The sequence below is a fragment of the Coenobita brevimanus genome, chromosome 50, assembly GCF_032717465.1.
Source record: "Coenobita brevimanus isolate Jiangsu-jjx chromosome 50, ASM3271746v2, whole genome shotgun sequence".
In the NCBI taxonomy this organism is placed as follows: domain Eukaryota; kingdom Metazoa; phylum Arthropoda; class Malacostraca; order Decapoda; family Coenobitidae; genus Coenobita; species Coenobita brevimanus.
The window spans coordinates 55,353,558-55,368,797 of record NC_137003.1 but is presented as its reverse complement, the minus strand read 5'-3'; the positions used below and the strand labels follow the sequence as shown (position 1 = coordinate 55,368,797).

General features: G+C 39.9%; 1 protein-coding gene across 1 annotated transcript in view; it reads right to left on the bottom strand.

Annotated features, from left to right (window-relative positions):
* Nmt (N-myristoyl transferase) overlaps positions 1-14,024 on the bottom strand; it is a 35,847-nt gene extending 21,823 nt beyond the window's left edge. Inside the window, exons 1-5 of the mRNA XM_080272422.1 lie at positions 13,964-14,024; positions 13,045-13,068; positions 9,798-9,927; positions 7,932-8,130; positions 2,490-2,620 (exon numbers count right to left, since the gene is read on the bottom strand). Coding sequence (XP_080128548.1) covers positions 2,490-2,620; positions 7,932-8,130; positions 9,798-9,927; positions 13,045-13,068; positions 13,964-14,022 — 543 coding nt within the window. The 5' untranslated portion in view covers positions 14,023-14,024. The remainder of the gene's footprint in view (positions 1-2,489; positions 2,621-7,931; positions 8,131-9,797; positions 9,928-13,044; positions 13,069-13,963) is intronic.
* Positions 14,025-15,240: the final 1,216 nt, after the last annotated feature.

Here is a 15,240-nt window from a genome sequence, read left to right as displayed (position 1 = left end):
CGATTATGATAGCTAAGATTCTGCTCCCCTTCTGTTCAGGGTCCCTCAAAGATCAGTTTTGGGTCCAATTCTATTCACAATCTACATGAGTAGTTTATCATCCTTACCTGATGGTCATGACGTGTCCTATCATTTTTACGATGACGACACTCAGCTCTATGTTAAGATGTCAGATATTAACGATACCAAGACTAAGCCTGAATCTCTAATGTCTGATATTTTATCATTTTTATGATGATGACACTCAGCTCTATGTTAAGATGTCAGATATTAATGCCATCAAGACCAAGCTTGAATCTCTAATGTCTGATATTAAGATCTGGATGGCTACAAGGAAACTTAAGCTGAATGATGGTAAAACTGAGATCACCATCATCATCATCATCAGAGGAAACAGAAGGGGTGACGACACTGATAAATGCCCTGGCTTTGAACACTGTTGTGTCACACCTTTATCCAGCCAGTTCTGTTTGAAATCTGAGTGTTTATTTTAATTCAAAGTTAAATTACAAAGAACATATTAATCAAGTCGTCAAAGGGTGTAACTTGCATATCAGAAATCTGTACTCTATGAGAAAATTCCTGAACAGACGTTGCCCCTTAATGATCCATGCAGTGGTCCTGTCTCGTGTCAATTATTGTAATTCACTGTGGTTTGGTCTTCCTAATAACACATTAATAAAAGTTCAGTCTGTGTTGAACAGGACAGCATGGCTTATCTTTGGTCTCCCCCCAGGGTTTATCATTATGCCCCTACCTGCACTTCTCCCACCACTCCTCAGTCATTAAGTACATCCACACTGCGCTCACACTCACACCCACCCACACCCCCACACACAAGCATTAGGTTGCATTCATTTTTACCAATTATGATAGCCTTGTTACAGCAGCAAAGAGGCAGAGGGTGAACAGGATTAATCACTCTGATCAGCAGTGAGTCAGAGGGTGAAAGGGACTGATTGCTCATCGCTTTGTCAGCTGTGAATACAACAAAAACGGTGGACGCTGCAATGAAAGCCCATCTAGCACTGCTAATATCAAATATTGTATTATCAACTCAGTAAATTTTATCCCACTTTCATAACATAGTACTTCAACTGGCTGAGCCAGCTTAAAAACTGCTAAAGTACTTCAGTCACAGCTGAAAAAACAGTGTAGCTGTGATTTCAGGCAGTACAACTGCAACATATTTAATGTTACAATTGTTTTTCCTGTTTTTCGCTACCAGTAATGTAAGAATGTTTTCTTTTATAATACTCTTGTCTTGAAAGAAACAAATGCCAGTAAGAGATGCCAGCCTAACAAAGGTGTCTGATTTTCCATATGGGACAGATGTATGTTATAATGACTCAGCAGTCTTGCTAGCCAACATATCTCCAATATGACTTAGTTAAAGAATGGATGGTAAGTGAAGTGATCACGATTGCCATTCAGAAGGTTAGCAGGCAGTTCACCGGTGATTGTGTTAACTTCCGAGAGTTGGGCAAACACTAAGCGCTAAATTGCTATCTATCTATATCTATCTATAGACCGACGCCCTAATCCCGCAAAGGGTGGCCGCAGACAAAACGCCTCCAAGTCACTCTGTCACCCACCATTTGACTCCCCTCCCCCCAACTCACCCCCCCCTCCCTCATATACCTCTCAACTCCATCCCTCCACCTCATCCTCGGTCTACCCCTCCCTCTCCCTCCCTCCACCTCACCTACATACACCCTCTTGGTCAGTCTTTCATTCTCCATTCTCTCCACATGTCCAAACCACCTCAGTGTATTTCTCCTAATCTTTTCAACCACATCCACATCTACCCCACAACGTTCCTTCACTTCTTCATTCGTCAACCTGTCCCTCCACATCACTCCACATGCTCCTCTCAAGTAACTCATTGCTAAACCGCTAAAATGTTGTAATTTCAGGCAATACTGTTTAACACTGCAACTGTTTTTCCTGTATTTCACTAACAGTAATATAAGACTGTTTCCTTCTATGATCTTCTTGTCTCAAATGAAACAAAATATCAGTAAGAGAAACCAGCCCAACATGGGTTATTGAATTTCCATATGGGACAGGAATCTGTTATAATGACTTAGCAGTCATGCTAGACAACACCTCCAATATGATTCCCTCACTAGTTAGTGGATACCAAGTGAAGTGATCATGACTGCATTTCAGAAGGTTTGCAGGGAGTTCAACAGTGATTAGCATGCTAGAGTAGGGTGTATGCTACATGCTAAATCGCTAAACTGCTATACTGCTAAACCCCTAGACCGTCACATTGCCAGTTGAATGTTCTGTGTTCTTGAGCTTGGGTGTTTCTGATTATAAAATCTGCTGAGTACATACACAAGTAAATGTAATTTTTTACAATAAACCAACTGTCTTTACATTCTAGAAAATACTCTGGAAATCTGATTGATATTTACAGCTTACATTTTCAGTAACAAAGTTTCACATACAGTAGCAGCTGACTGGGTAAATAAAACACTTACTACATTCAAGTCAAGAAGGTCTAATGTATCCCAACGAAATCCATCAGGAAGATTATAAGGGTCCTTTCTTATATCAGCCACTGTAGTCGATCTGTCAATCGGCTCGTTTACAGTTGTACCGACATCCTCATCTGACAAAACACGTTGCAAGCATGTACATAATGAAATACTGAGGCTGTATCATGGTTCTTACACCTAGGTCAACTGCACAATAGAAAACCAGTAACGTCCAGTAGCTGCAATGCTGCTGCTGCTGTTGTGACTCAGGTTCATCTAGATGTGAACCCAATGGACTGTAGGAAACCAGCCACTTCAGCTGGGGACTCCTAGAGATATTTTGTTGAGGTTATTTTGAAGGATTGTGTTGTGATAGTGAGATGCATAGTATGTGTGATTGCTGAGGTGTGGGGGCTGCTTTATAGAGAGTGCCTGGTGGATTTTTTGCCAACTGTGCCACCCTGACAGTTTCTGAAGGCTGAATGTCTGGTGGTGGTTCTTGAGGGATGGTGACTGACTGGAGATTTTGGATGACTGTGGTGGTTATGTGCTTGTGAAATGCAATGCTGGGTGAAGGAGGAGAGATGTTACTGTGTACAGTTGGGAAGTATTCTTTCTTGTTTCTCTGTATAACAAAACATTACCATACATGGGTGGAATGGATCCAGTGCTGAAGCAACAAGTTGCCTATCTCTGATGATAATGTGTCCTTACTTGAGAGAAATTTTGTTACTTGGTGTAAGTGACCTGTGTTTACGGTCTTAATACATCCACTTATTATTTTTAAAACTATGATTGTTTGTTTTAAACTTTTCTATGTCTGTGGCTGTAATAAGCTACAGACATGAAAAAGCTATTTCAGTGACTGTTTTTATTGATTTCTTCTGCTGTTCTAAGATTGTGCTCATGAGTTTTTTCAAATCATCAAGCAGCTACAATATTTACCATATAAGCTGTACTGTGAAAGTGTCAAGTAATATAGTAGATGACAAAGTCCTCCCTGATACGGGCAAAGAATGCTGAGTAATAAAATTTGGGGGGACCAGCCTTTACCAAAGTACAACGTTTTGCTATTGCAAGTTTTCTTAGGTCATGGGGAAAACTTGCTGGAGCAAAACTGTGTCAGCAACCATATTAACATAATGGGTGAGACCTTGAAATGGTACAAGTATGAAAAATCAGCAGTGATAACAGCAGACATGAGACTAGCAAGGAATCTGTAAGGAGCCTGTTGCTGTTGTTGCAACCCCAGGCTCATTCAGACATGGATCCAGGGGACTGGAAGCTGGCCACTTCAAAAGGTGCCTGAAATATTTTGCTGAGATTAAGCTGAAAGACTGTCCGTCACGTGACAGTGTGGTGCATAATTACGACCGAGCGAGCAAGCGCAGCAACGTTTACTCTACGTTCAGCTGAGAAATGAGTGACCCAACATGACACGGCCTGACCTTGATGGTTTTCAGAGGCTAATAACTTTTCTACTCTGTGAGATAGAGATGAGATTCTTTCTGCAGTTAGTAGATACTTTCAATTAATTTTTTTTGTTTTTGGCTGTATATTTACATGTGAGACCAAAGAAACCCAATGGAATCCCAACTTTCCAAGGGAATATACCGGGGGCTTCAAATTATATGCTCCACTATGAAATAAATTTAAAGAACTATGAAAGTGGCACATGCAAGGTATGAGTTGCTTTTCACTTTCATATGTTGATTGTGTGTGTGTGTGTGTGAGAAAATGTGATAGTAAATATTTCAGCTCAAGTATTCTTGTTATTGTTTAATAACCTCATCACAAATACTGAAAGTTTACACCAAGGTGAAATTATGATTACTGGCGTATGTTCAAATGTTTGCTTGCTCGTCACATGCTCATATAGCACACTTTACTGATGTAAGCACTGAAGTGTTCTGTGGTGTAGGGGATGACTGGCAGCAGTGCTCCACAATGCCTAAGTATTGGAAATATCGGGTCTGTCCCAGTACAGTGGATATGAGAAACAGTTCTGCATACAATGCAAAATAAGGGAATTTACTGAAGAGAAGTGTGTGCTTAGATGGTATCGTCATACTGAAAGAATGAACGTGAAAAGGTTGATGAAAAGGGCGTATCTTCTTTAAGTAAGGGTTAGATTTGTCAAGACACTATGAAAAAGAATTAAGCAAAACTCCTAAAAATTATGCAAATACACCTACAGATACTCCAACATATTCTATCCTCATATGTCTAAACTTGGAAAAAAATGGAAAATAACCTGGGGGGGGGGGTGATGTCTAGGAATGCAAATACAAGGTACATTTATTTTTATATGCAAGGTCTGGAAATTATGCAATGCAAAATTTTCAATTACTTAACCCCTTAAAGTTGGTCCTCATTAGTGTCTCATGGGGACGTCGGTCCCCGTTCCAGAAAATTTAACACTGACCTCAACCACTGCACCCCAAGAAATCACTGGAGGAACTCTGGCCACCATTCATTTTGACGCTAAAAGTTTGTACAGTAATTCCTCCACTATCCGATGTAATAGAGCCAAATGCATGTCCGGAACGTGGTCCTGTCCGGAAAGTGGGCCCCTGCCTGCTGGACTGGTACTTAAAGACACTAACCCAGCCTAAATTTGAGAGCCACCTAAATAACTCCCTACTGGACATGCATAGCATCTATTTAAACCTATTAAAGACCCTAACCAATAATGGACATAAAGCATGAAATAAATGAAAAGGAACCAATGAATGAGGAATCAGAAGTGACTGTACCTCAGCCAGGGTACTTACAGCACGTCTGTGGCCACCTTCTCAAGGCTTTGGCAGTGATGAAAATGCTCTTGAAGCACGTACAGTAATCCAGTGTTGTGCTGCACTTACAGTAATTCATTGCATTGTGAGTTATAATTATTTAACACTGCACATTGTTAATTGCACCATGCCAGTTTCAACCACCAGTTTGCTCTCCACAGTTAATCCTCTGCACTCTCAATTCTAATTTCTGAACACTGCACAACACTGTAAATTCCTGTGTGGTCTAAAGGTGAGGTATTGCAGTTTATTCACGAAAAAACAAGCAAGTGTGGCATCCACTGTGATAAGTATCCACTCGCAATCATGTTGGAGTGTTGGTGACGGGGAAACAGAGTTACCACATCGCAACAGCCACATTACCAAACTCCTCAATTTTCATTACCAAATTTAACTTTTCATTACCAAATTCGTAAAGCTAGCATTTATTCTTCACTAATTATATATACAAGTGGAAATACATGTATTCACTCTCCTTATAATTAACAGCATGTTGATTACTTTCACGCTATGAAGGCTAGCAAATTAATCAGAGAGAGCAGACAATCCACCATCTCCATCCTGTGTATCCTCATACATGTGAAAAATCCATTTGGTAATGCATTATTCTGATTCATTACCAAACAAATTTTTCATTACCAAATTGGCCCACATTTGGTAATGAAAAATACCAAATGGCAACCCTGACAGGGGAAAGGGGGAGGGGGGAGGAAGGAAGGGGTGAAGGGGCCATGGTGTAAACACCTGTTCAGCGCTGTGCGGCAATTTCAAATTACGGAACGGGAAAAAATCCTTTTGGGGGGGGGGGATTTTTTTTTTTTTGATCTGTAGGTCCAGGTCCACAATGTCCGGTAAGTGGGGTGTTCAGAAAGTGGGCATCCGGATAGTATAGGGATTACCGGTACTCTATTTGTTATAAGCACACGTTATTTTGATAGATCTAACAGTTTATACAAATATGATTTTTGAAAATGGACTATTTTCAGCATTTATGAGTGGGGGGAAAAGCCTGTCCTCAGACACTCTTATGTTCTCAACCACTGCCCTACAATAAATAATAATAGGACACTGGAACATCACTCATTTAAAAGCTAAAGAGTTCTACTGTACTTTGTAGGGTATAACGATTTTCAAGATAGGTTTCATAGTTTTCACAGGAACGATTTTAGAAAAACCATCTACAATATTTTTGCAAAAAAAGTCTGCTCCTGATGGTTGATTTTATAAACAATGCCCTACCCCAAAGGAGTTAACTGAGGGTAGAAGGCAGCATGGAAGGCCAAGAAGAGGGCAAAGGTGAATAGTAACTGCAAGTGTGAACAAGTGAAGCATGAATGAGGAAGCAAAGTAAATGACTTGAAAAAATGGATGCAGTAATGAAACTATGGCAGTAAGACAAGGGTTGCACCCTCTTCTTTAACTTAGTAATTGAAGCTGAGAATTCAGAGGTCTTGAAAGATGAGTGAATGGAAGTATGGCCTATTTCACGAATCACAGGGCACTCCGTTGCTTGTCTTCATTTTTTTGTACTTTCCTGTTTCTGTTTCTGGATTCTTCATTCCCCTACCTCAACTGTAGGTCAGTAATAAGAAAGTAGGTGATGGGTAATAATGACATACGTTAAATATCAACAAATGGAACATACAGAAAGTTTAGATTCCTTACCTGCACTTGTGAATGTCCATTCAGAAAAATTACGGCTGCCCCACATAGCTTTTTAAAAGTAGCTCAAAAGCTTTATTACTACCAATTTTCCTACTGTCTTTGTAAGCTAAAAATATGACAGTCTCAGAAAAGTTTGGCAGAAATTTGAGTTTTTAACAGGTTTGAGGGTTAAACCCTGAGGGGATTTTTTCCAAATAATTTTTCACTCACTTGATTTTCTCTGCCTTTTATGACTTCACTTTCCACAATATATACATATACCCAGTATATATATATATATATATATATATATATATATATATATATATATATATACAGTATATATATTATATCCACTTGGTCACTGTAGTGCTGCTTTGGGTGTCTGCCCTTCCCTTTCTTCCTTCCTTCTGTCTTTCTTTCCTTCATTCTTTCCACTTTCTTCTGCCTATGAATGACTTTACACTCCCTCTTCTGTCTATCTTTCCTTCACTCTTTCCTCTTCCTTCTGCCTATGGGTGACTTTACACTGAGTGACAGGCCGAATGGTTTCCTGTACACCAGGAAACCATTTACTATGCTGGGTGGTAACCATACAACCAAATTATGGCACGTGGTGGTTTAGTGGGTAAGTAAGGCGCTCCAACCAAATTGAGCCAGGGCAGTTTTATATCTAAGGGGTGGTTGGGGTTTCTTGATCACATAATGCCACTCAGGGATGAGTGAGGCTGGTCACTCTCATCTTAAATGTCAGGACCAACTTACTTAGCCCCAGCCTCTTTCGCTCCACATGAGGGGGCATAGGCTTGGATGATGGATGAATGGATGGATATACATATACATAAAGAGAGAGAGAGAGAGAGAGAGGGAGAGAGAGAGAGAGTGTACACATAAGGAGAAGTCTTTTAGAAACCAGAACACAACAAAACTGTTTATACTGAAAAGGACAACTACTGTATATGCAAAAACAACTAGTTATATCACACACCTGAGAATAAAAACTCACCAATTTTGGGTACAGGTTGTGTGTCCCAAAACTGAAATTCCTTCCCTGACTGCAGCTGGAGCTTCTTCATGTATTGGCTTATCTGAGGCTCCAACAGCCCACTCTTGTCTGTGTTTTCACCTCCATCTTCTTCATTCTTCTCATTCTTGTACTTCACACTCTTTTTGTTCCCTTTGGTATCAGCATTTGGTACTGCTGTCTGGAAGCATCATTTATTATCATACACATGCACCTACATACATGCTGCAGCTATATAATTTCCACAATAAGTTTCAACATATCACCTCACACGAAGGCTCTATAGACTAATGATAACAAACATATATTCACCATTTAACAATATTTTACAGTAAAAAATGGGAGAGCATCAATTGTTGATGGAGTGTATGCAGATATGATCAGGTGTACTAGAGAACGGAATGAAGTACAGAATTTATTGTAAATATTTAAGGAAGCTTGGATACGTGAAACTGAGTCAGTCTTGTGGAATTACGATGTAATTATGCCCTTGTAAAAAAAAAAAAAAAAAAAAAAAAAAAAAAAACGGGTGATCGAAGTGAGTGAAAAAATAACCATGGTGTAAATCTGTTGAGTGGTGAAAGAAAAATATACAAGAATTCTCAAAGACAAACTAAATATAATAAAAGATAAGGTGACCAAAGAACATGGTGGCTATATTGGCAGTAGGAAATACATGAATCAAATATATGGAATTAAACAGAGAGTGAAGAAAGCTTTTCAAAAGGACTGTAAGGTATTTATGGCATTTGTGGCTCAAGCAACTGCAAATAACAAGGTAAACAGCATGGGATCATGAAAGATTTTGCATGATTATGGTGTTGATGGAAAGGTACTAAATGCTGTCAAGGATTATGATAAGTTTTGCATAATTAGGGTGGTGATGAAAAGCTACTAAATGCTGTTGAGTGTTTGTGGTACTGCTTGGTGCTGTTGTGATATTCCAGTCTGCCTACCCTAACCGCTTCAAACTGGCCTTGTATGTACCAAACAAGAAAAAATAAAAATAAATAAAAACACATCGTACAGTCGGCTAACTAAACAAGTGCTGAGGCAGATCACACCATCACTCACACCACAGCATCACCCAACACCATCATGCACACTGTAACCAATCACCATCACCCACATAAATAACCCAACACCATCACCCACATAATAATGCTACACATCACCAACAACACACCATCATCCAGATCATCATTCACACCATCACCCAGACCATAATATCACCTAGATCAGCAGTTCTTAACCTTTTCTGGGGCATGTCCTCCTTAGTCTTGGTCCACATATCCACACCCGCCCTCCCCTGATTCCCACCATCTGACTCTAAACTCTTATTCCCGAATTATTGTTATTACTCTTGCCCCAGATTAAAATGGATGTTAAATCAGGTGAATACAGGCTGAATTAGCCCTTCTCCTGCAATCCATTATCCCCCTTTTTGGGAGATGGAGGAGGGGAATTTGAGGGGCATTTATGGTATATTTTAACTGGGGTGCGGCCCATCTTGCAACATAAGACTTCTAAGCATCATTAATTTTCTCATAAAATGACCAGGAGAGAGAGAGAGAATATTAAGTGTGCTTTGAAGTCTAGAGTTAAGACAAACTATGAATACTGAATGTAAATCTATGGTTCACTGTGACACACACACACACACACACACACACACACACACACACACACACACACACACTCTCTCTCTCTCTCTTGTTGAGACCACTTCTGTTTTTCCTCCTAGTTCTTACACCCCCTTAGGAAACTGGTTAAGACCACATTCACCTAGAAGAACTAACACTTGGAACACAAAACACAAACCATTATTATTATTAACCTGGTACTGACCTTGAGAATAACCCCACTGGTTCCAGGTTCTGCCTCTCCATTCACCAACGGTCCATCAGTTGCATCCTTTTCATCCTTGTCCTTGTCCTTATCCTTGTCCTTCGCTTTGTTCTGCTTCTTTTTGTTCTTTCTGGTAACATAATGAAGGTGAATATGTTTAATTTTCATACAGTGGAACCACTTATGAAAGGAATTTACTCTGGGTTATTTTTGTTGTTGTTAAACCCTGGTTTGCCTGACAAACCAGACCTGTCAACCACAGATAAGCAACCACCCCTATGGGGTTGCCTCACATGTTCACTACATTGTTGCTATTGTGCCTTCAACTTAGTGTTGTGTGTTGTGCAGTGCTTCACTGTGTGCTATGTTGTGTGGGCGTATTTTACGAGATGGGCTCATTTTGTCTATCATTCCACTCAACCCAAATTTACAAGTATGGTTCATGTCTATGATTTCACCCAACCCAAATGTAAGCAGATACATTATGAGAGCTGGATAAAGTTCTGATCTAAGCCTAATTAAGTGAACTTAATCAGCTCTATTCTGAATACCTCTGATGGGTAGACATTGGAACAGGGGGCTTGTAGTATAGTGCTCTGATTGAGATGTACTGTCCTGCACATGGAGTACATATGTATTTCATTACTGTTAGTCTGAAAGTAAGGGGGTTATAGGAATAGTATTGGTGCAGCCTGTGATGATACAGAGGTTATTCAATATGATCTGCAAGATGTTAGACTGGGTGTTAGATAGGATGAGTACCCATGCCTGTGAAGCAAAGGACATCACTGAACTTATACAGTACTGTATACTGTTTGTGGAGAAGGAGGTATATTTCTTTTTACTGTCCCAAGCCTGTCCCCATAAGTGCCCTAAGTGCATTTAGTCTGCAGGTGCATCACCTCTTTATGTACTTACAGTATGTCGTCTATGATGGTGTGTCCAGTGTCATCACACTCCAAGGATCTTAGTGGAGGGAGTATGTGGAACAGGTACAAGATTGTGTGTGACATTAGGGGTGCATCTGTGATTGTGATCGACACTGGTGATGAGTACAGTGGTGGATTTGTCTGGAGTACTCATTAGCCTGTTTTTCTTGACACATGCCTGAAATGCACTAAAAAATCTTGTTCCAGTGAGCAGGCTGTGTCTGCGGTGTGATAAGTAGTTGTTATGCTAATATCAAGTTGTCAGAGGGTGAAACTAGCATATCAGAAATCTGTACTCTGTGTGAAAATTCCTGAATAGACATTGCCTCTTAACACTGGTCCACACAGTGGTCTTGTCTCGTGTCGATTATTGTAATTCACTGAGGATTGGTCTTCCAAGTACAATACTAACAAAAGTTCTGTCTGTGTTGAAAAGGGCAGCACGGCTTATCTATGGTCTCCTCCTGAGAACCTCATGTACCCTGTTCCAAACTGAGCTGCATTGGCTACCAAAAAAGGCTAAATCTGAAATTAAACTGTGTCTTATTACATTCAAGGTTCTAAAGTTTGGTGAACTGAAGTACAGTATCTTACTGAATTGTTAAAACTCCCAACAGCACGCCCGGGTGTGATGTTATGTAGTGATGATGATTCCTTGCGTCGTGACAAGCCTGGAGCCATTCATCACTCATTTTTCTCTGATCGTTCTATTGTGTACAGAGCCCCTAGATCATAGAACAGATTGCCATTGTCCGTGAGACAAATGTCTTCTGCTGAATCCTTTAAGAGACAGTTGAAAGCCTTTCTTTTTTCAAAATGCCATGACCTGGAGACAGGTAGCTATTATGATGGATGATTATAAGGTTTAATTGCTGCCTCTTCCATTTTTTTTTTTTTTTTTTTTTTGTCACTGATGTACCTTGTATATATTGTATATGAGAGATGTCACAATTCTTGTAATTGTAAATAATGTACAGTATATGATGATGATGATATGTGTGTCGAGCACTAGTGAATTCTCAAAGGAAGAACTGATGCTTCTGAGAAACAAAAAGCGTTATTATTATTATTATTACAGGTAAGATGTTTCTGATCTTCGATATCCCAAATTACAAATAATGGTACAGTAAATTGTTCCTAAATACCATCTGCTCATAAATCGAGGGGTGCCTGGTGTGTGTTTCAGGAACTTTTTGTTTTTTTAACGTTGATGCAATAATGTTATATTTTATAAAGAAAAACTACATTTCTGCATTACAGTAAGACCTCACTATAATGGACTAATTAGGGCCAAAACCATTCTGAAAAATGTGAAATTCCGATAACAACAACATCCGGACTTCTCCCTGCTAATCCGGACTTTTTCCAATATATCAGACATTAGTCTGGATCACATGAACGGTTTTTAACTGTGCTGTTATAAGTTCACTACGTTAATCAAATGGTGTAATATATATAATAATACTGTACTGTACACTGATAAACATGTCTTTTATTTACTTTATTGTGGTGAACATAGCTGAAGAGGTCAGGCAGTCCGGACTGCTCCTGGCTTTAATGGAATTTAGTCTGGTAGCTCCTCAAGTCCAATAAAAGTGAATTCCAGTCTATTGAAGTCCATTATATCGAGGTTTTACTGTATATGAATGGGGGCACTCCTTAATTTTCACCAGTGTCTGCATATCAGTACCATGTGCTATAATCCATTACTGGCCAATTAACTCTCTGTTAAGTTAAAAAAACCTCCATTTGGTACGAGCCTCAACAGAATACAGTAAAAGTCCTGTAATCTTAATGGAAGGGGACCAAGGGGCTTTTGGACTACTGTTTTTTTTGGACTACTGGAAGGGCCCTCTGAAAACATTAGAAATATGTACATGATCATTAATTAAACACTTAAAATGATATGGGTTATTGTTTTACTCACCAGAAATGTATAGAACTGTAGATGAAAAGTTGCAGGCAGGTACATCCAAGTCCAAGAGCAAGTCCATGCCGGATAAATCCTTATATAAAGTCCAGAAAAATGTGAAAAATTTCATCTTGAAGAATTTGGAGTATTGGGATATTCGGAATATTGGTGGTCAGACTGGACTTTTACTGTACTACAGTGCCTATGACTGTGAATGGCTCACTTGGGACATGTAAACTTTTGACAGCTAAGACTCCTCTGGAGAATCAAACCTTACATCAGTCTAAATAAACCAAGTATACTAGCAGCAATGTGAGGGTTAGGACAGGTAAGCAAGCATTTTCTCACACAAGCACCTGTCAAATTAACATGACAAATTAAAAAACAAGTTTGGTAAGTGACTTACCTGTTTTTCCTTGCCACTGCTGACCTGTTAGACAAGAAAACAGATTAGCAAGACATATTTACTTCTAAACCTGGGACTAACCTACACTTATGACTGTAACCAGCAGCTTTATCACTAACATAAGACCTGAATATGCCCAATATGATATCCACACACAAAATATCAATATATTTCATACTTTTACAGCTAAATGCATACTCTTTATACTGGTCTGGTAACGCACAAATGAACTTTCTAGAATATCATACTACCGTATATGTAATTGAAACTAAGCGAATGTCCTGATTATAAAAAAAATATATCCAAACCTATCGGTACAGAATTTGAAACTACACCAAAGTATGACATGCGTTCAGACACTGGCAGCAAGTTCTGCTCTTGGTGGCTGCTTCATCGGGGTGACAATAGGTATGATATAAACAGATCTTTATGTACTTTACATGTACCGATAAAACTTAAAAAAATGCCCCGTATCTGCGGTAATAGGCTATATGAGGTATAACAAGTAACCTGTGAAAGACTAATTTCAACATGAAAAAGGGGAAAGGCTGCACCCATCAGGCAGAGAATTAATAATGATTAGTTCTGGAGATGCCCCTAATCTACAACTTTATCCACATTACCAACCCTTGAGTTACATTGTTGTTGGATGTGGGTGTGGCCACCCGAACTCCATCCAGCGACAGTTATCACTCCTAACTTGGGTCTGACTTGACCTATTACATACCTATATGGCCAACCCACCTCCCCACTGGCCACGTCAGGCTGGCCAGGTGCGTGCAAGGGTGGCCAGTACAGGGTGGCGAGGCCAAGGTGACATACCAACCCATCCTTCCTTGGCCGACATAACAATTAAATTATGTCTGCTATCATTCTTGTGTGTAATTCACCTTTACACTGATAATTATTGGTCACTCACCCCTTATTCGGCTCACTTTGCATTGCACCGGACCCTTCAGCCGTATCGGCCGCCGCCATGTTTACAGAAATACCACTACGGCAGCCCAAATGACGAGCTGGAAGCGCACAGACACTCTCCATAATGTACCATCAGTGGCAGAAATACCAAGGACAATACATTGCTTTAACATACCAGTAAATTTGCACTCTAAAGGAGATTCATTGACAGCCTACGTTATTCAGTGATTCTAACTTTAGGTGTCAAGCGTGCTTTAAGGAAGTCATTTATTTCTTCTTATGGGTTTAATGTATATGGCCAAAACAATGACCCAATGCCCTTTCAGTGCAGTCTGATCATTAGCGCCTCCCGTTATATGCAGGAGAGTTGTCTAGATTTACGGATGAAGTCCGCACTGCACGTTGCCGTAACTTATAGGGTCCCCATCGCCCCCTACGTTTAATCCTAGTGTGTCAAAAAGGTCAAGAAACATGGAGTCTGTGCATGTGATATGATCAACACAGAAGCTATGCCATTGGATGGAGGGCAGGGTGAAGTCTCGTATTATAAGTAGGCTAACTCTTTTAGCCAAGCTAAACTTATGAATGAAATGTATGAAACTGACATTCTCATCATGAGAGTAGGAAGGTGGTCGGTATACTGTAAGGTTGTGGGAGTATAGCTTACAACATTTCTGGACTCCATAAAATCATGTGTTGCACTGAACACAATGTAAGACATCTTGGTTTCCAACATTTTTACCACAACAGCCACATGGGTAGGGTTGTGTGTCATTATTTAATGTTGTGTTCATGTTGGCATCTGGTCTGGAATCAACATCATTCGCACTCGGACCTAGGCACCTCTCTTAACAAAGGCCATTCCGCAACAAAATATGATGGTTACGCTCACTTACGCTTCTCATTGCAGCCTGGGATGAGAGTCTGGGATCTGGGATGAAGGTGGGAATCCCTTCTTCGGAGGTGACTCAGAGCTGGGTAACGAAGTGGTTAACTCAGGCCCACGATCCACTGAACAGGTCTGTTATGCCACTATTTACAGTTTTACAGCCGTTATATTCACCACAACGTTTCATGATACTATTATAGTTCACTTTAACCACATACTATCTTCCATGGTAGGCTAAGATAGCGATATATTAGAAAAAACAGGAGCATGAGCTGCACAGGCTACGTTCGATTGTTAGACCTTTCACTCTGGTGTTAAAGGACTGCAGGGTAGGCTACTTGAAAATGAATTGAAGCTTGTCAAGGGTGCTATAGTCTCTGTGGCTGAGC